The 22538-nt window shown below is 37.3% G+C and overlaps 2 protein-coding genes across 2 annotated transcripts; one reads left to right on the top strand and one right to left on the bottom strand.

Moving 5' to 3' along the window:
* The first annotated feature begins 513 nt into the window (after positions 1-513).
* On the top strand, positions 514-5864 carry LOC112391701 (C-type lectin domain family 4 member D-like). The gene is given in 6 exon segments (XM_024733137.1): positions 514-568; positions 2686-2756; positions 2759-2866; positions 3917-3938; positions 3941-4031; positions 4309-5864. Coding segments are annotated over 6 exon segments (522 nt in total). The 3' UTR covers positions 4484-5864.
* Positions 5865-8515: 2651 nt separating this feature from the next.
* LOC112391950 (C-type lectin domain family 4 member E-like) lies at positions 8516-14157 on the bottom strand. Its single transcript, XM_024733533.1, has 6 exons — positions 13968-14157; positions 13064-13156; positions 12373-12462; positions 10370-10521; positions 9642-9757; positions 8516-8842 (listed from the first exon to the last, which is right to left on the bottom strand). Exons 1-6 carry the CDS (start codon positions 14002-14004, stop codon positions 8692-8694), a joined length of 639 nt encoding a protein of 212 aa, XP_024589301.1. The 5' UTR covers positions 14005-14157; the 3' UTR covers positions 8516-8691.
* Between the last annotated feature and the right edge of the window lie 8381 nt (positions 14158-22538).

Below are 22538 nucleotides of genomic sequence, written 5' to 3'. Positions count from 1 at the left end.
ACACTAGTCGTTCTGCAGATGCCATCAGCAGCATGGGCATTGAGTGCTTGCAATTCCCTCTGCCTGGAATTCCTTCCCTTCTCTACCTGCCTGGTGAAATCCTTCCCGTCCTGGAAAGTGCTGCTTTGTGAAACGTTACTTATCCCCTCAGTCTGAAAGGTGATCTCCCTTGTTTTTGTGGGTTGCTGTTGAAATTCTCACTGGTTTGTGAGCTCTTTGATATAAGGACCATGTCTTCATTTTTATCTACTCAATAATATTTTCCTTATGCCATAAATATATACTTGTTGAATTAACAGTGATTTCAGTGAAGAGGGACTAGAAATCAGAAAGTTGGGTTTTTCCTTTTTTCACTCATTCTCATTTTGATTGTTCCTAGCTACAGGACATAAGTATTCCTTATATGCTTTGTTATAGTTGCAGAAGGTCTCATTTATACGCTCCAGGGTCCGTTAATATTTGGGCCCAAGAAAGTAGCATTGAAGACAAATTTTACTTTGGTACATAGACGCTATGGCCTGGGAAAAGGAAAACTGGATATCATGTAGCGCAGCTGCTGATAAATCTGGTAGCTTACTGTCTGATCTCAGTTCTTACAACTGGCTAAGATTGCACTTGGTTATATTTAGCTTTTTTTTGGCTTTAAAAAAAATCATTTCTGTTATTGCCTCTTAACTGTACATGAGGAAAATACATATGGTTTGTGACTAGAACTCACACTCAGGAGCTCCCCATCAATCACATATTCTCTTGAGAAAGAAAGGAAAAAGAGGGTTACATTTACTTGCAAGTCCCTTCAGCCTGGGGAATGTATAGGCTTGGTATGGTTTTCACAGCAACCATGGTTGAAACCATGTCGTATGACATTTATTTCAGAATAAGAATTGTCATTTTCAGTCCCTTTTTGAAAGTTACTAAGAATGGGGGTGGTATGTTTTTTAAAAAGCTCTAGTATACTGAAGTCTACATCTCAGGAGTGAAATAATTGTCCTTTGAGACCTCATGTTCTGCCCTATCAATCTAAGACTAGTGTCATCCCCTCAGTTAAACACAATAATGCGTTAAGACCGACCATGACGTTTTCTGTTTGCTTTTTAATATTTTCTTTTGTCTTACGTGTGTTCTGCCACTGCACCTAATAGTACAAAAATGTCTTTGAGGCAATTTCTGTGAATGCTTTAACTAGCTGCATATCAGCATGGGACCACTAGAGGACGGGCTCCCCCTAGCAACTCTAGCGCAGTGGTAGCAAATACTGCTCAGATTTCCTGGTGGCAGGGGAGACACCTAAAGACATAAATGAAAACTGTCAAGGGGCATTTCATCTATGGAGTCTAAACATGTACCTGATGCAAAGTTTGTTGGGAATGTAGAAAAACAGCTGTTTGGGTAGGTGGAAAATGAAGAACAGAATAATACTTTCTTCAGACTTTAATACTTAAGTAAATCTTTGAATAGGGAATACACTTACTGATTTTAATGACCCCGCCCTCCCCAGTCCCACCAAAATAGGTGATTAATGGGAAGTAAAGAGGAGTGGTTATGAGCATGAATTTGGAAAGAGACAGACTGCCTTGGCACAAAATTTTACTCTGCCACTTACTGGCTTTTTGACCTTGGACAAATTAACCCTTATTTGCCTTGGTTTCCTCGTATGCAAAATGAAGATAATAGTTCCCACTTTATAGAGTTATTGTCAGAACAAAATCAGTTAAAACTTTAAAGTGCTTAGAACAAAGCCATGGTAAATTCTCTGTTAGTACTGCTTCTGCTGCTGCTTGGCTGGCTATCCTAATTCTGCCTGTTAGGATTGCAGTAACATGGTAAGAATAAGGGCAAAATGATGAGATCCTTTCCTTTTTTAAAAAAATTAATTTTTATGGGGATATAATTGACATATAACATTGTAAATGTTTAGGTGTACAAAATGTGACACATAACATCGTAAGTGTTTAGGTGTACAAAATGTGATACATTCATTGCAATAATTGGAGTGTTAGCGAACACTTCTGTCATGTAATTGTCATTTCGTTTTTGTGGTGAGAGCAACTCAGATCTAATCTCTTAGGAGCTTGGAAGTTTGTGATATAATGTTGTCTATACAGGCATACCTCATTTTATTGAACTTTGCTTTATTGCACTTTGTAGATAACTATGCTTTTTACAAATTGAAGTTTCGTAGCAACACTTCATCGAGGAAATCAGTGCCATTTTTCAATAGCGTTTGCTCACTTTGTGTCTCTGTGTCATGTTCTGGTAATTCTCACAATATTTCAAACCTTTTCATCATTATATTTGTTATGGTGATCTGTGATCAGTGATTTTTTTTTTTTGTGGTACGCGGGCCTCTCACCGGCGTGGCCTCTCCCGTTGCAGAACCCCGGCTCTGGACGCGCAGGCTCAGCGGCCATGGCTCACGGGCCCAGCCGCTCTGCGGCATGTGGGATCTTCCCGGACCTGGGCACGAACCCGTGTCCCCTGCATTGGCAGGCGGACTCTCAACCACTGCGCCACCAGGGAAGCCCAATTTTCAGGATTTTTTAAAAGGGAGGGACAGAATGACTTTGGTAATCCTGGTATTATTCTCATAAATGTTAGTTGGATATTAGGTAGTGAAATAGTTATGCAATCTGTTACAGATAACATACATGGTGTAACTAATTTTCCTTTCAATTTTCACGTGAGGGGTCACCTGGAATTGCTGTCTTGTGGGCTGGAGAGCCTTCCAGTCCAACTGCTGTTTTTTTTTTTTTTTTTTTTTTTTCCAACTGCTGTTTTTAATGACAGCAAGACGTGGGCTCAGAGTGAAAGACACTGTATGGGGACAGGGGCTCATCTGGCCACCATCAGCACAGAAGCTGAGCAGGTATGTTGAGAGGCTTACATCCGTTTCCCTGCTGGTTTGAATCTCTTTGCAGAGAAAGAGGAATTTCTGTGCTCTGCTATACCTCTGTGCCTTTGCTTCATCTCTTCCAACTACCTGGAAAGACTTTTCTTCCTCTCTCATTTTTCTTCACATGGCCAACTTCTTCTGGTCTTCCCAGATTTGATCCATGTGTTATTTTCTACAGAAAACTACCCTGACCACCTTCTCTGCTCCATCTTTCCTATTCTAGTTTGGAGATACTTCCGTGTTACTTTGTGCATCCTGTGACCATGGCACGCACTTCAGTGTTCCAATGAGTCCTACTTTGTAGAGGGCTGGAGCCATGCCTTAAGCATCTTTGCATCTCCAATGGCCTTTGCAGTGCTGGGCACACTTAGATAGGTCCTGATAAATATTTCATGAGTAAGTAGATAAATGAATGGCTAATCAGGATTGAAATAGCTTCTCAGAATAGAGCACAGGAAAAATAATTCAGAAGTATGGTTGTCATTCTTAAAAAAAAAAATCTCAAGGTAAATTCAATTTGAACTGAAATTTATTTCCTCATGTAATATATTCCCATATATGTACGATACCATGACTCAGATTCTGTTCTTGGTTAGCAGGGTTTCCTGGAGGATTCTGTTTCCATGGCTTTGCAACTATAGGTTCACCAGCTCCTGAATAAAATGGAGTTTAATGAAATACACAAACAACTGAAGAAGGCAATTTAAAAAAAGTTCCTAGAAATCCAGTCCTATTAAGTACTGTGCTAAGTGATTTGCAAGTTGATCTCACTTAATCTTCACAGTGACTCTATGAAATAGTGGAGTCATCCCTTTTGGAGTTGAGAAAACTGGGATTTGGTGAAATTAAAGCACTTGTTAACATTATGGAATAAACGCCAGAGGCGGGATGTGAAAACAGATCTGATGCCAATGCTTTTGTGCTTAACTAGTACTTTATTTGACTTCTTTCCTCCGTTCCTAACATAACAGCTATCACCTGGTAAAGGCAAATATACTTATAAAAATCCACATTTTTATGCAGAACATTATCACTCAATTTTTGGATAGCGATTTTCATATTTCCTGGGACTCACAGATGAGAACCTTGAAGGCCAGTGGCATTGGGTGGACAAGACACCATTGAACCCACAGATGGTGTGAGTATACTGACCGGGGCAAAAGAGCTTTATAGGCAAAGGTGAGAAGAAGACAGCAAGCAGAATTCATTTTGGGGTGGAGTATACCAATGTAAGAAAGCTTACTCGGAACAGAGCATTGTGTGTTGAGTAACCTCTATACTAGTAGACTACTACGCTTGTGTTGGACAGTGCAGCTCTAAATGTTTCACTAGGAGCATTTTCTCTGCCTTGTCCTCTGGCCTCTACCATACACACCCAACATGTATAGACACACACACACACACACACATTTCAGATTCTGGCACGAGAGTGAACCCAACAACTACCAGAAAGAAAAATGTCTTGTCTTTGTTAATGACAAAGACAAATGGGCCTGGAATGATTTTCCTTGTGACTTTAAGACGAGTAGCATTTGTAAGACACCTGGAGCAGCATTCAACAAGAAGCCTAGGAAGGGGTCCCTGTTATGAGGACAGAAAAGAAGAACCAATTAGACTAGGGAAGAATGTACATGCATCGTGGGAACAGAGAAAACATTCTCAGTCATAGAACATTTTCAGTCATGATGGCCTTCGTTATTCTTCTTTAATTCATTCAAGATAATGTGCTTTTGTGTAGTGTTTTGGTGGAAAAAATCATATTTTTCTGTGAGAATCAATTTTCATTAACTTTGCTTTCTTGATAGTATTTCAAGGTATTTACTTTTCAGTTAGTGTGTATTGATTAACGTATCTAAGAGTAGCTTGAATGGTGAAATCTATAAGTCGTTGTTTCCTCTGCTCCAATTCTTAGCTCTTTAAGTTCAAAGGTGGGATATTTCTACTGGTAGTGGTGTATCATTGTTTTTAACCCAAATATCACAAACTCTTTAAAGTTTTTAAGCAACATTTTTATTGTCTGATGCTTCATTTTCAGACTTCTTAATAGTATGCCGTTAGATTGAAATTCCGTGAGCAAAATATTTTCTGAATAACAGAATAGAATAGCTAGAATTATGGTATTGCCCAGGTAGAAAAAAAAGTCTATTTACCTTTTCAAAAATTTACTTCTTACTCCACTTTAAAAGTCTTCCCATAGTGGGGAGTCTCAAGCTGACTTAATTTCTTTTTGAGTGGAAAAGTCCCTTACAGGCCACCTTTACCAAACTCCTTTAATTCTATAGCTGTGGACACAAAACCCTTGGGAAGCCAAAGAGCTCACCTTCACATGTCGAGTGTATGACAGAAACAGGACTATGGCCCAGATCTACCTTTCATAGCAAGTGAAATGTGTTCCCTTTGGTATTATGGGAGAGTTACTGGAGGTGCTGTGGCCTCTCGGCTAAAAGGTAATAGTTCTTAATTATTCTTGCAACATTGTATTAGTGTTTCTGTGTTTTTAATTTGAATCAGAAAAAAATTATATTTTCAATCCATTTATGTAAATTGTTAGCAAGCTTCTTTAGAGCTATAAAGCTGCAGTTCAAACTAGCAAGGAAATCATGGCTTTAACAACCTGAAGTTATGCGTTTGCGATGTGTGTAGTTTTAATTGTGAAGCAGTCACATCCAACGTCAACAGAATAAGGCTGTCTTCTTACATACATTCATTTTGCTGACGTTTCCTGCATCCAAGCTAAAAAATTTCAAGCGACAGCTTTTTAACCTAACTTCCTTACCACTATTTTTAAAAACAGTATTTATTCTGTAAATTAGTGATCTTGTAAGTTTGGAATATTAGTGTTTGATTGATTGATTGATTATGTGTGTGTCTGTGTTTAAACCTGATACTTTTAACTGAAATAGCACCAAGTGACTTTAACTGTTAGCCATAAATTACATAGCACAAATCTACAAAACCTGTTGAAATAAATTTATGTAAATGATAATAGGCTTGTATAGTTAATATTATCCATTTTTCATTTGTATAAGACTGTATTTAAAGATTCAGTTGTCAATAAAATATGACCTGTTTGTGATTTTATACATCTGTGTCTACATCTGTACCTCTAATCTATTTCTCCCCCCTGCTGATCATTTTTCATTCCCTCCATGGCTACCATCACAGACCAAGTTACCATCTCTTACCTGGATTATTGCAATGGCCTTCTGATTGTTCTCCCTGTGTCCACACTTGGTCGCTTTCAGTCTATCCTCAAGTCTCATGGCACCTCTCCTAGTCTTCACAATTTCTTTAAGACAGCTGATAGTAATTTTATAAAAATAATTGCCTATTTCTTTAGGACATTGCAGTAGTCCTAGAACTTGGAAACACTTAAACAATCTAAACACTTTTTATGTTTGAAAATGTAATGTTTGTTTGCATTAAAAAGGCAAACAGTAAAAAACATTAATAAAAGTATAAGGTGAATCTCTCATCCACCCTGAACCCCTAAATGCCTCTTCAAAGTAACTATGATTATCGCTTTCTTATATGTATATCTATATATGTTATATTTCCCCCCATGCATTCACACATGCACATGCAAAAACTACCTAGCTATGCCCCATCCAGTGAATGATTTTAGGGCTATATTGTTGAGAAAGGAAAAGGGGGGTGGGAAGAAGAAGAAACAGGAAAGCAAGAAGAACATTTTACTTGATTCCTTATCATTTTTCTTTTAGGGACCCTTCAGGAAAAAATGTTTTGTGGTAATCTATAAGGCCTATAAAATTCTTGAAGTTCAAGAATTCTTAAATTTCACCTCAATTTTTTTATTTGTTAAATTCAAGTAAAATTAATGTTTTAAAAGTCTCATCTGTTGTATGATTTCTAACTATATGAACTTGGGATTTGAATTTTTTCCACTTTCATCTTTATACAATTGTGCTCTGTAGGAATTTTTAATAATAAATATGTATCATTTCTATGAGATGTAGTACAGTGATTTTTCTTTTTTAAAAAATTGGGGACCCCAATGGTAATAGTATTTAAGTCATAACAGTGGTTTATTCGGGGAATATGGTCTTGGGAATATGAACGATTAATTACTCTTTATTTTTTGCAACTTTTTGGGTTTTCCAGTGCCTAAGTATTTATGTAGTCCTATAAAATACAATATTTAAAAACAGTCTCAACTGGATGATTTCCTTCTCAAAGAAGAATTTTCCTGATAAATAATTTAGGTTCTAATGATCTTTACTTTAGCAAATAAACCCTTAACAATTGTTTCTTTTCTTGCCAAGCTTTGAAGACAGAGTTAGTTGTATAACTTAAATTATAAATGGTGAAATAATATACATTAATATTTTTATATCTTTCAATATTGATGTAAAATGTAAGATAATTATAGCCACCTAAAATACAACAATAATGAACAAAAAAATGTCCACATGTTTTTCAGTGTTTCCTCATTGATGTTTATGAGATGAAAAAAAGAAATTAGAAAGTTGAAGATATTTTTATTGGATTACTTTCAGGTTGAATGACTTTTGTGATTTCAAAACCACAGATTGTCACTTATGCCTAAGAGAAATAAATGTTTATAAAGAAAGCTAATATATAGGGCTTTCCTGGTGGCGCAGTGGTTGAGAGTCAGCCTGCCGATGCAGGGGACACGGGTTCGTGCCCTGGTCCGGGAAGATCCCACATGCCGCGGAGCGGCTGAGCCCATGAGCCATGGCCGCTGAGCCTGCGCGTCCGGAGCCTGTGCTCCGCAACGGGAGAGGCCACAACAGTGAGAGGCCCGCGTACCGCAAAAAAAAAAAAGAAAGCTAATATATTATTTTCACTTGTTCAGTTGAATTTTCCCATTCAGTGATTACGCGTTAATTCCAATGATTTCAAGGGTCTCTTTACGGTGCTGTGTGCAAGAAACATGGTTATAAAAGCTTCCATGTTATTTATATATTCTTGAATAATCTTGTCAGTATTGATAGAATATTATGCAATAAATGGATAGGCTTGAGACAGGAAAGTGTCAGGTTGACTGTTGTCTTAGAATAATTTGACTATTGGACTCTGGTTCTGGCTGAGCAATAGATACATTTGGGTGCGATCCAGTTAGTCAATGGAAGAGAATAGAGAGGAAATGGAGTTTCTGAGATGAGTAGACTGGATGACAGTCTCTTTGGAGCTGAAGGTTAGCATAATCTTTCTAAGAAGGTGCAGTGAATGCCTTTGGCCGGAAAGTCCATACCAGTCTCTTAAGCAGGAATACGTTTCATGACTTGAAGAAGTTTCCTACTTATTATATAGGAGAACATAGGAGATATGCTTAGGTAGGGAGTGAAAAACAGGATGAAATTGAAAAGAAAAGACAGACCTTTCAGGAACTAAAAAGAAGACATGACACAGAGCCTGATTTCGAATTGTTCAAGGCACTTTCCAAAATCCTCTTCTTTGCTGGATTTGGTGCTTGTTCTGTGTCCCTGTATTTTCTTACAAATACTCATAACTGAAGCAAATGTACCAAAAGGAGAAATACTCCTTTCCCCCGCCACCCACAACATTGCTAGAGAAGCTTGGTAAATTCTGAGAAATCCTGAGACTGATGTAGAGAAAAATGCACTTCTGTCAATATCATGAATTATAACATTCAAAACGATGTATTTTTATTTACATCAAAGCAAAAAACACTTATGAAGTCCTTATAAAGTGCAATGCACACTTATGTTGGAGTTGTGCGGCTGTGATTATCGCTTGTTCCTTCTCACTTATACGTTTACGTTGTGCTTTCTGTCTTGGTGATTTTTCTCTGTTCAACTATTTCTTTCTGGCATTTCACAAATCCGAAACATATTGAAGAAACAGGGCATATCATTCCAGTTTTGCCTTGGATTTGAAGAGTCTCTTACGGTGGCGCAGTCCTCCACTGTTACTATGTTGTTGGGCTCTCCTATATCCCAGAAGCTGAAAGAGAGAGACATGGGAGATTTACAAGAGGTAAAGTGACCTGTAAACTAGGCAAATTACACTTGTGTTGTTTAACTTCACAACAATTTTGTGAGGCAGGGATTATAATCTCTTATTGATAAAGAAGAGGAATCTCAGAAAAGCTAAACCATTTCTCTAAGTCACAGAGTTTGTGAACAGTGAAGTTAAACTGGATCTTTCTGACTTGCTGTTCTGCGATGATGTCTCATGGCTTTAGATCCAGAATGAGATGTTATGGGAAGGATTGATATCCTGATGGATTTGTTTCCTTCATACTCATATATCGTGTTTGCTCCCTTATTCTACAGAGTTTGTATTAACTGAGGCGCATACTTCAGTCATGTTACAGTGCTATAGTGAAACGATGTGTTAAAGGATCAGAGCATCCTACTTTCACTCCATAAGAATCTGCTGTCTTTCTCAAATCACTGTTTTTGTCTCATTGACTGCAGTTTGTGGGCATGAGACTACGAATTCCACTCTTTTTCTTGCATGCATTTCCAATGAGTTATTTCACAATTCTAAGCCTCTTCTCATTTCATCTCTTATTTCCCCTTTATTCTTGAGCTAGTTCTAGGAGATGGGAGCAGTAGGTCCTTGTACTTCTCTTTTCTGTCTTCTACATCAGCTCTTTCCCTTCTTGCATCTAATATCACCAAGAATGGACTTGAATATACCTCCTGGACCAGAAGGAAGTTCTGAGGACTCTCCTCAACGGTGGTCTAACTTTACAATTTGGGCTAGTGTTATAATTCTACTACAAGAAGGAAGTTACCTCAGAGACTTTGTGAAAGGTGTACCATCTACCCATTGCCACTGACCCTCAGTCACCTGGTCCGTCAGTCCAATATAAAACTCTTTCCTTTTAGGTTTCATACTGTAAAGGAATTCCTATGGAAGATACACACAAAATATGAGGAGATCAATTATTCCAATTCTGAGCAAATGTTGAACGTAATTGTTATTAAAAGAAATAAAGTGGGATCTAGACTAGAGATGACAGAAAAATGGGCCTGAAGTGGTAAGATCATAGAGGATTACCTCCTGATTTGTTTACTGTGGTAAAACATAACATAAAATTAAACCAATGAAAAAGAACCTTCAACAGAGAAGGAGGTTCTCAGTAACACAGTCAAAATTTGTCTACTGTTATTGGTAGCCCAAAACGTTACAAATCATGGCTTAAAGATAATGGACATTTTGCTTGCCCCCTTTCACATGTTTATAAACATACTGGTCATTCTAAAATGAAGTCCCAACCCTCTTTTTTCCTGCCTTACTAATTAAGGAACTGAACATGGAAGTTCCTTTTTTTCTAGTTTCTTCTAGTAATGAAAATAAAGTTGGTATTGACTTACAGAAATGGTAAGAACAGCATGTATTTCAGTAAATTCACTTAACAAATAGTAACTGTGGGCCAAATACAGTACACATGTATGGGAAAAGGGATGTGTCCTGTGAAGGGTGTTTCATTGGCACTGGAGGAAGCTGTACTCCAACTACCTGCTCCTCCTGTGTGTTGATAACCACCAGATGAGCTCCCATGCTCGAGCAGTTTTTTAAGCTTGCTGTCCAGGTCATGGTGTTAGTGGAAAAGAAATAGCAGCTGGATTGAAAATGTACCCAGTTCAATGGACAGCAATTCTTGACTGAACCTAGAAGGAGAGAAGTTTCTGTGAGAGTCCCCACAGAACTGGGTAAGTTACAGAACTGGGTAAGATAACAGAAACCTTCCTCTGAGCCCATAAAGTTCCTCATTTATCGTCCGAAGCCTTGGAATCCCTGTTATGCTACTGACATGGAACCCTATTATCTGTTCATAGACTTCCAAGTTCAGAGGAAAATTATGCATTTTATCTGAGTGACCTCTAAGCAGCCACCTCTCATGTTGCCCAAACAATGTACCCTCCACAGAATCTCCAAACTGGTTGTCCAGATGGGCTACAGTTCTTAGATTTATAGAATTTAAGTCTTTGAAGTTTATGGGAACCCTCCTGCACTGTTGGTGAGAATGTAACTTGATACAATCACTATGGAAAACAGTATGGAGGTTCCTTAAAAAACTAAAAATAGAACTACCATGTGACCCAGCAATCCCACTACTGGGCATATACCCTGAGAAAACCATAAATCAAAAAGAGACGTACCACATTGCTCATTGCAGCTCTATTTACAACAGCCAGGACATGGAAGCAACTTAAATGTCCACTGACAGATGAATGGATAAAGAAGATGTGGCACATATATACAACGCAATATTACACAGCCATAAAAAGAAACGAAATTGAGTTATTTGTAGTGAGGTGGATGGACCTAGAGTCTGTCACACAGAGTGAAGTAAGAGAAAAACAAATACTGTATTCTAATGCATATATATGGTATCTAAAGAAAATGAAAGAAAGGTACTGATGAACCTAGTTGCAGGGCAGGAATAAAGATGTAGACATGGAGAATGGCCTAGAGGACACGTGGTGGGAGGGGGAAGATGGGCGAAGTGAGAGTAGCATCGACATATACACACTACTGAATGTAAACTAGTTAGCTAGCGGGAAGCAGCAGCATAGCACAGGGAGATCAGCTGGGTGCTTTGCGATGACCTAATGATGCGGTGGGATATGGAAGGTGGGAGGGATTCTCAAGAGGGAGGGGATATGGAGACATATGTATGCCTTGGCTGATTCACTTTGGTGTACAACAGAAACTAACACAGTATTGTGAAGCAATTATAATCCAATAAAGATCTATTAAGGGCTTCCCTGATGGCGCAGTGGTTGAGAGTCCGCCTGCCGATGCAGGGGACATGGGTTCGTGCCCCGGTCCGGGAAGATCCCACATGCCGCGGAGCGGCTGGGCCCGTGAGCCATGGCTGCTGAGCCTGCGCGTCCGGAGCCTGTGCTCCGCAACGGGAGAGGCCACAACAGTGAGAGGCCCGCGTACCGCAAAAAAAAAAAAAAAAAAAAAAATCTATTAAAAATATTAAAAATAAATAGTACAGTCTCTCTCAATTTAATGGTAAGGAAATTATGGCCCACAGAAGGAAGTCATTTTCTACTGTCATGTAGAATTTTGCTGAGACTTGGATCAGGAATATATGCAGGAGTATAGGGAGCATACCTCTGAGGTATTTCCAAATTCCCTACTCCATGCATTTTTTTCTCCTTCACCTCATTTTGGAAGCAGGTGATGAATGAAAACAAAAAGTGCACTTCTGGGAATAACACCTTCCACTTCTAGATTAATTCTTCAGATATATACCTCAAATTTATTCTAAAAGTTTGCTCTAATGTCTGCAAAGTGTCCTGCCCCAATGCTAATTGCACTTCCAAAGTTTTATTCCTCTCCTCTTACCAACTCCTCATTATTCTCTGACAGTACAGGCAAGATTTTGCATTTTGCTTTTAAAAGACAGGACCTAACTCGACTACTTTGTTTATCCCCCAATCAATCTAGAAGCCAGAAAATGTTGATGTGTAAATTTAGCTGTTCAAATTTGAGGACAATTATACCTAATCCATCATTGTAGCAGGTGAACTCCGTGGAATCCTCGAGTGGCTGGAACTTTTTCTCATCACAGAGCTGAAAGGTGTGATATGTCACTGTAAGGAAAGGGGCACAGTTAATGTTCATTACTCTTGATAAAAATACATTATGTCATCTCTGTAGTTATAAAAGTACCAATAATTATGATATTTCCTTACTATCTACTTTTCCTTCAGCATGGAGAGGAACCGAGGTTTACTTACTCAAAGAAAGAAGAGAGAATTCACATTTCATGGTTTTCCTGATTTGTGAAAATAAACGTACTTCTTTTCATGCCCAAAGACCCAAAGAAAACAAATGTGTTTGTGCTCTCTCTTATGCCAAGTCTAACCTCTCAAACCTTCGTTCCAAGAAGTGATTTGTTGTGCCTCTGGCTAGGATCTCAGAGCAGGGTTACACTAATGACAAGGGTACGGGGGTGTGGGTGGGGGACTCAGGGCCACTAAGGAGATAAAAGCTGGCTTACCGTGAAAAATGTGTCACAGGTCACTGAAATTTGCTAACAGTTTTATACTGGTTGGGGTTTCTGGCTTGAGAAAAATAGGGGGAAAATTGGAATAGAAATACCCTTTGTGGGAGAAGAGAACTTACAGGCAACAAGGAAGAATTCACTCCTAATATTCACCACGGAACTTGAATTTGACCTTCAGAACTCACCAACACATCTGGTGATAAAACAGGCACTCAGCAGCAAGATGCAGAGCCCAGCAACGGTCCATAAGAACACCTGGGAAGAGAAGCATCCTCTTTCTGGAGAAAGACATAGACATGGTCAATCTTCCCTTAAAATCTACAAAAGAGATATAAGAAATTCCTATTACCCTGCTTATCTCCTTCCACTTGCATTGTCTATATTGAGTAATCCTCAAACTTCAGCATGCATCAGAATCATTTGGAGGGCTTGTTAAAACACAGATTGTGGGGCCTCACCTCCAGAGTTAACAATTTAGTAGAGCTGGTGTGGAACCAACAAGTTCCCAGGAGCTGAGGACGCTGCTGGCCTGGGGACCACACTTATACAACCACTGGAGTAATTCGTTACAAACTTTAAGACTCTGACTCATAGACTTGGATAGATGTGCAATTTTTCCTTTCTAACTCTCCCAGATTTCTCCCCTTCTTTCCCTATTTTTCTCTCTCTCTTTCTCCCTCTCCCTCTTCCCTGATTTTCCTGTCTCTCTCCTGCTCTCCTCTTTTCAGTGTCTCTTTTACCAAGTTCTTTGTAAGTGAGTCAGATAAAACACTGATGATCTAGGAGTTCCTCTCCTCCTCCCTCCCAACACACATTTTACCTACAAGGAGAGTGAGTTGCAGAGATGTGAAGTGACTTGCCCAATGGGACACAATGAACTATGGAAAGGGTGGCTCTCCCTAAACTCAATGTCCAGCAATCCGGTGTAACATCTAGTCTTCTAACCATCCTCTTTTATTTTCCTCTCTTTCACTCTCTGTCTCTCCTCTTTTACTCTACTGGATATTTTCTATTGTCCTATCCCCAACGTATTTAACATCTCTTCCACAAAAAGATCTACGAAAGGAACGGGCTAGTTGCAAATTTTACCTGTGCTTTGTGATGCAGACGATTTGGATGAATCCATTCTTTCTCTTTCTGTCTCTCCCTCCTCCTCTCCGTCTCTCTCCTCAGTTTCTAAGTATAAGAGTGTTTTGTTGTTAAGATTCAAAGAAAAAGAATCTTTAAGGATGAATACTTTAACTGTATTTTAGGAAGCTCAACCCTAAGACTTAAGAAAATTAACTTGCTCTGTGACTGTGTGTTTAAGTCAGGATTTCCTTTATTGCATAAGGAGGACAAGGGAGTTTATTGGGCAGCAAATCAGTCTCCTCACTCCAGGAAACAACAAAATGGGGAAATGATAACATTTTAAGTACCAACAGAACAGACTGACCTCAGGGAGATATGAGGGGCTTAAAAAATATTGTTTTATTTTGGTCGATAAAATTTTTCTGCTTTCTTCCAGACTTAACTCATCCCTAAATTTTTCCTTGACACCTGTGCAGCTTACCTCTGCACTCCCAAGTTCACTTTGATCTCCTCTTTTAAAAAATTTTTATTGGAGTATAGTTGATTTACAACGTTGTGTTAATTTCAGGTGTACAGCAAAGTGAACCAGTTATACATATACATATATCCACTCTTTTTTTTTAATTTTTAAGATCCTTTTCCCATATAGGCCATTACGGAGTATTGAGTAGAGTTCCCTGTGCTATACAGCAGGTTCTTATTAGTTCTCTATTTTATATATAGCAATGTGTGTAGGTCAATCCCAATCTCCCAATTTATCTCTCTTCCCACTTATCCCCTGATAACCATAACTTTGTTTTCTACATTTGTGACTCTACTTCTGTTTTGTAAATAAGTTCATTTGTACCCTTTTTTTAAGATTCCATATATAAGTGATATCATATGATATTTGTCTTTCTGTGTCTGACTTACTTCACTCGGTATAACAATCTCTACATCCATCCGGGTTGCTGCAAATGGTATTATTTTGTTCTTTTTTATGGCTGAATAATACTCCATTGTATATATGTACCACATCTTCTTTACCTATTCCTCTGTTGATGGACATTTAGGTTGCTTCCATGTCCTGACTACTGTAATTAGTGCTGCAGTGAACATTAGGGTGCATGTATCTTTTTGAATTATGGTTTTCTCAGAGTATATGCCCAGGGGTGGGATTGCTGGGTCATATGGTAGTTCTATTTTTAGTTTTTTATTCACTTCGATCTTTACTTTTACACATTCGTTAACTGAAAAGGAGACACACCATTTGGCACAGAGCTGGACACATAGTATATGTATTTATACCTTAGTGATGTGAATTTCTTTGCATCTGTCATGTTTTTCCTTCCTCTTTCATTTGAGAGTCTTAAACAGTCTATTATTGTGGATTTATATGTCTTTTATCGAGTGGTGACCAATAGGCTATTTTACAGGTCCGACTCAGTTGAACAGCCTCATGTAGCCTGACTACGTACTTTGAAACTCAGCCCAAGTTCTTACATCATGACAGCTTCTGAGGCTTTGGAGGCTCAGTAGGAAGTTTAATTCTATTGTTCTGGATTATTTGGAGGTTTTTGTTTTATATTGTAGCCTATTTCTCCTAAAGGGAAAAATGAATTTGAATGTCAGAAGAAGCAATTTCAGTTAGACATTAGAATATAGTGCCTTTCTGGAAGATTAGCTGGATATAGTCATGTCCCATTACTATAAAATACTTAAGAATAAGATCAACTGGTCTCAGTTGATTTAAATTCATGTTAGTTTCATATATATATATTTACATAATATTTAAATTCACATTTTATATATATATATAAATATAGAAAACCTGGTAATCCCCACACCCGATGACTCACAGACTTGCTATGTGTTTGAAGATATCCCTGTTTTCAAAGGGACTTTTTATTATTTCCGTGTACTGGTCAATTCCCTCTGCATTCTCCATTTAACAGTTACATAGATTAATTAGAGAATGTTTAAAAATTATACACGTTTATCTTGTAAACATATGCAGTTTAATGTGTACTACCAGCAAATGGCTTTTAACTGGTAAAAAGAGGGAAATTATCTAGTGGGTGAGTTATATGAATTATTAAATGATAAATCACACTGACCACAGTCCATTATTTATTAATCATTATCAATCAATATTAATAAACAATTATGCATTCATGATATAATGAATATATAATTAATGACATTAATAATCATGTTTTAACCAGCCAAAATATGTATATGATTTTATCCTTTGTTTTATCACTTTTCCCCAAATTATAAAAATAATATTTTTATAGTTAATAATATGAGAAAAATATGACAGGTAAAAGACCTCCCATCTATCCTTAGTACATGCTTGTAAAGTCAATCACAGTGAACAATTTCTTGTATCTACTTTGAGAGGTTTTTTTATGTTTATATATAAGTGCAGTTTCTATATATTGTATATTCATTTTTATGCAGTATTCATTTATTCATGTATTCATTTTTATGCAGATAAGATCATACCATGCATGCTTTTATGCTTTGAAAATTGCTTTTACATTCATCAATGTATTTGGAGTTTATCTTCTTATTTCTAATGTTTAAATTTTGCCATAATTTATAGACCAGGAACTTTTGAAGGACATTTAAACCATGTCCAGCTTTTTGTCACCCTAACAAATGAGGCGACAGCTTTACACATATTTGCAGGTGCGCAATTTTCTGCTCCGTGATTCACGGCCAAGTGTTAAAATCAATACTTGGCTTGAGCTTTCACAGAATAACTTTCTGGGATATAAAAATAAATCTTATATTTTGTCGGAAGGCAATTCTTTTCATTGTAATTAATATTGAAACCTTATTATGTAAATACAACACAGGACATTATAGTGTAGGAACATTAATTACTCAACAGGGCGGGTGGTATATTACTCTTGTGACCATAATGCCGCAAATTTTCCATACAAGACAAACACTTCCTCTTCCTTGTGGGAGAGTAGAGAACAAGATATTTTTGGATACTTCACTTTTCTTTAATCTCTTCTTATTCATATCCTTTAACAACAGTGAAACATTCTTCCTTATTAAATATGATTTTTCATGAATTTTTCTCCCTTGTGAGGCAAAATTGATATTCTGCTGCTAATTTATCTTTGTAAAATGTGAAAAATTCCCCAATAGAATTCATCTTAAAAGACTTAAATGGAAATTAAGTGTTAAAAATCATTTATTTCATTTTTAAAGATTATTACGTCTAACAGAGGTATTCTGCAAAGATTAGAATTATGATACAATTAATTTCTATTACATTTGTATTACTTTCTCAAATTTTATAAATGTGTGTTAAGTATATTATTTAAATTTTTATGAATGATTTTATCAAAGATATTTCACTTTTTAAATAGTGTATCTACTATCAATGTCCTTATTAGCTTTATAATTTTAAAATAAAGAAGTTTTCTAATAAAAGTTTCTATTTAATATTAGTTAATTATTAAATGAAGTTCTTGATATTTAACTTTGTATATAAATTTAGCAGGTTTTTCAAAACCATTACTGTAGCATTTTATTATTGATAATACATATAGATTTATATTTCATCACACCGAAAAGAGTTTCAACATATAAATCATGTAAAGAGTTTTTTGATTCAATTTACAGGTCAAATGCTTGATTATATTTAAACAAATGTACAAATATTAATAAATTCAAACAAATGCTAAGTTTGTATTAAGATGATTACCTATGTGATTACGTGAACAATGATGACACACAAATCATGGGGCTCCAGAAATGACCTACAGGTAGACATTCAGCTGTTTGACCTTCCAAAGATAGAGGGTAAGGCCTCCGTGAAAATGCAGATTCTGATGATAAGGTTGCCTAGAGGCAACGGCACATCTCCTACCTTTGTATACTTGTTTGATTAGAGTCACAGGATAAATTGCTAATGGTAGAATTGTCTTATTAAAAAGTATACATGTTTAAAATTTATAATAGACAACAATACATTGCCATCTAAGAATTCTGTACCAAATTACACGCTTACCTAGTAGTATATAACTTACAAGTTTCTCTAAACCCTTACCAACATTGGACACTATCAAACTTTAAAATATCCCATCTGAGAGGCAGAAAATATTATCTCAATCTTTTTTTGCATTTCATTAATTACAAATGACGTTAATAATCTTTTAGTTCAATTTGTTTGTCTTTATTTTCTTAGAAACTCTTCATAACTATAGATAATTTTGGGGAGGGTATATTTCATCTGTTTCTTATTGATTTGTGAAAGTACTTTACGTATTTAGGAATTATCCATATATTATTCACATGTGTGGCAAATAATTCCCCAGTTTATTGTCTTTGACTTTATTTATTTATTTATCTATGTATTTATTTATTTAGTGGTGGTATAGAAGCTTTTACATTTTCAAGTAGTAAAATTTATTAAGATCTCCTTTATGACTCCTTTATGCTGTGCTATGCTTAGAAAAGATTTCTGCACTTCAAGATGATAAATTATTCACCAGTATTATAAAATAATATTGAAATTTATTTTATGTAAGAATTGACATAGGAGTCCAGCTTTAATATTTTATAAGTGGTTATTTATTTTTACACATATAACTGAAATACACATCTGTTTTGTACATCAAATTCCCTTTTTATATTTACATTACTACTGGACTATCCCTTCACTACATTCAAAATCATGTTATTATTGTAGTGTGTTAATGTGTTTAACTCTTTGGTAAGACATATACACATTCATTGCTTTTAGTTTCCACACTTTTGTTCTGCATCACAGGTTTATGAGAAAAATTTAAAGTCATGTTTCAAAAAATAATATTTTAACATAGAAATACATTGAATTTGTAAACTAATTTAGGAATAAATGACACTTTCACAGTATACAATTCTGATTGTGATGAATATTGCCCATTGGCTTCCAGATCCAATCTCTACCCTCTGCACCTTGTTCTGAGCCCTGAGAGGCTGACCGTTATGGAGGACATCAGTGGGTTCCCTTGTTCTCTGGCTTCCTGCTTAGGATTGACCATGGGAAGCATCTTCAGGGCATGGGAGGGGGGCTGTATTCTTTTGCTGAAGGGTACAGAGCCTATCCAAGTCTCTTGCCTACAGTTCTGAATCCTCTCTCCAGATTTAGTAGTGATGACAGCCCTTGCTCTTCAGGTCGTAGGGTGTGTGGATAATTCCTCTCTAGCTGTTGCTAGCTCCCGGATGCTTCATCATCATTGTTGGCTTCCTTAACCCTGCCCACACCTTGTAAACAGTCCTCTCATTAAACTCTTGTCAATCACCCCCTTTGAATATGTCATCTCTTTCTGCAGGAACTCTGATAGACACAAGTACATTTGGGATTTCAGGAGCTCTTCATACAGCTCATTCTGTAACAGAGACTGATTATAAAACCTAGATGAGAACTGAGTACAAGTCATTTTAAGATGATAGCCAGAATCCATGAGAAAACTTGTAAGCAGGCGTGAAGTGGAGTATCAGAGGTCACTCCTGAACTATGACGAGATTGAATATGAAACTAATATTAGAAAATACTTTAGATTTGCTGGCAAATATAGACAGGATGAATGCAAGCTGCTAGATTTTTGCCAGTGAGTTATATTTTTGAGTCCTATGAGAGCACCTGTTGGTTTGTATTGTGGAAATGAGGTATATTGGATGCACATATATTTATAATTGTTTTATCCTCTTGATAAATCGACCACTTTATCACTATATTATGAACTTCTTTGTCTCCTATTGAAGTTTTTGACTGAAAGTCTATTTTGTTTGATATAAGAATACACGTTTTTAGTTTCTATTTACATGGAATGTGTATTTCTATTGTTTCACTTTGAGCCTATGTGTGTCCTAAAAGCTGAAATGAGTTTTTTTAGGTAGCATGTAGTTGGGTCTTGTTGTTTTTTTTCTTTGTTTTTTTGCTGTACGCGGGCCTCGCACTGTTGTGGCTTCTCCCGTTGCGGAGCACATGCTCCAGACGCGCAGGCTCAGCGGCCATGGCTCACGGGCCCAGCCGCTCCGCGGCATGTGGGATCTTCCCGGACCGGGGCACGAACCCGTATCCCCTGCATCGGCAGGCGGACTCTCAACCACTGTGCCACCAGGGAAGCCCCGGGTCTTGTTTTTTATTTTTTATTTTTTAACCCCATCAGCCACTCTGTGCCTTTTAATTGGATAATTTAATCCATTACATTTAAAGTAATTATCAGTAGGTAAGGTCTTACTATTGCTATCTTATTAATTGTTTTCTGGCTGCTTTGTAGTTCCTTTGTTACTTTCTTCTTCTCTTGCTGTCTTCCTTTGTGAATTGAATGGTTTTAGATAGTAGTATAATTTGATTACCTTCTCTTTATTTTGTGTGTACTATTATAGGTTTTTGTTGTGTGTTACCTGAGATTTATTTGAAATATCTTACAGATATAACAGTATTTTACATTGATAACAACTTAATTTTTATTGCATACAAAAACTACCCTTTTACTCTCTCACCTACATTTTATATTTTTGGTGTCACAATTTACATATTTCTATCCATTAAAAAGCTATTGTAGCTATAACTATTTTCAATACACTTGTCCCTTAACATTTATAGTAGAGTTAAGTAGTTAACACACTACCATATTACAATTAGAGCATTCTGAATGAAACTCTAAACTTACCTTTATTGGTGTGTTTGTATATTTTCATACTCTCATTTCAGCTTGAAAAACATCTGCCAGTGTTTCTTTTTTTTTTTTTTTTTTTTTTTTTTTTTTTTTGCGGTACGTAGGCCTCTTACTGCTGTGGCCTCTCCCGTTGCGGAGCACAGGCTCCGGACGCGCAGGCTCAGCGGCCATGGCTCACGGGCTCAGCCGCTCCGCGGAATGCGGGATCCTCCCGGAACAGGGCACGAACCCGTGTCCCCTGCATTGGCAGGCGGACTCCCAACCACTGCACCACCAGGGAAGCCCTGTCAGTGTTTCTTTTAAGGCATGTCTAGTGGTGATAAACTCCCTTGGCTCTTGTTTCTTATGCAAAGTCTACCTCCCTTGTTTTCCTAAGGACTTACCTTTTTGGGTAAAGTATACCTGGTTGGCAGTTTTTTCCCAACACTTTGAATAGATCATTCCATTCTCTCCTGGCCTGCAAAGTTTCTTCTGAAATATCATGATAGCCTTATCAAGGTTCCTTTGTATGAGAGAATTCTTTTCCTAAATTTTCCAATTTTTTTCTCTTGCTGTTTTTAAAATTCTCTCTTTGTCTTTGGTTTTAGACAATTTTATTACAATGTGTTTTGGAGAAGAACATTTCAGATTGAAATTTTGGGGTGACCTATTAATCTCATGAATTTACATATCCAAATCTCTCCCCAGGTTTGGCAAGTTCTTTACATAGCCATGACCTCTTTATATAGCTTTTTACCCTTTCTTCTCTTCTCTTTCTGGGACTCCAATTTTGCATATATTGTTTCCCTTATTGTTGTCCTATCAGTCCCATAGGCTTTATTTATTCCATTTCATCTTTTTTGCTTTTGAAACTCTGACTGGATAATTTCAAATGATCTGTCTTCACTTATTCTTTCTTCTGCTTGGTCCAGTCTGCTGTTGAAACTCTCTATTGAATTTTCAGTTCAGTGATTGCATTCTTCAGCTCCAAGATTTCTGTTTAATTCTTTTTTATGTCTTCTATCTCTTTGTCAAACTTCTTATTTTGTTCTTGTTGTTTTCCTGAGTTCACTGAACTGTCTTTCTGTGCTCTCTTGTGCTCTCTTGTAGCTTTCAGAGCTTCTTTAGAAGGATTATCTTGAATTCTTTGTTGAGCTATTTCTGTATCTTCATTTTTGGGGGTCAGTTACTGGAAGTTTATTGTGTTTCTTTTTATTTAATAAATTTATTTTATTTATTTATTTATTTTTGGCTGTGTTGGGTCTTCTTTGCTGCGTGTGGGCTTTCCCTAGTTGTGGCAAGAGGGGGCTATTCTTCGTTGCGGTGTGCGGGCTTCTCATTGCAGTGGCTTCTCTTATTGCGGAGCATGGGCTCTAGGCATGTGGGCTTCAGTAGTTGTGGCACGCGGGCTCAGTAGCTGTGGCGCATGGGTTTAGTTGCTCCGCGGCAGGTGGGAGCTTCCCAGACCAGTGGTTGAACCCATGTCCCCTGCATTGGCAGGTGGATTCTCAACCATAGTGCCACCAGGGAAGCCCCTATTGTGTTTCTTTAGTAGTGTCATGTTTCTCTGATTCTTTGTGATCCTTGTAGCTTTGCATATGTATCTGCACATTTCAAGAAGTAGTCACCTCTTCCAGATTTTATGGTATGATTGGTAAGGAAAGACCTTCACCTGTAGGTGGCGGCATGCCGGAGTGTGCTCTGACCCTGGGTCTAGAGGTGAAGATCATCAAATGTGAGGGCTTACGCATAGCACAGGGAGATCAGCTCGGTGCTTTGTGACCGCCTGGAGGGGTGGGATAGGGAGGGGGGGAGGGAGGGAGATGCAAGAGGGAAGAGATATGGGAACATATGTATATGTATAACTGATTCACTTTGTTATAAAGCAGAAACTAACACACCATTGTAAAGCAATTATACTCCAATAAAGATGTAAAAA

Source organism: Neophocaena asiaeorientalis, unplaced genomic scaffold, assembly GCF_003031525.2.
Source record: "Neophocaena asiaeorientalis asiaeorientalis breed wild unplaced genomic scaffold, Neophocaena_asiaeorientalis_V1.1 scaffold150, whole genome shotgun sequence".
Taxonomy (NCBI): domain Eukaryota; kingdom Metazoa; phylum Chordata; class Mammalia; order Artiodactyla; family Phocoenidae; genus Neophocaena; species Neophocaena asiaeorientalis.
The sequence above is the reverse complement of the archived record's forward strand: the minus strand, read 5'-3'. Positions and strand labels throughout refer to the sequence as shown.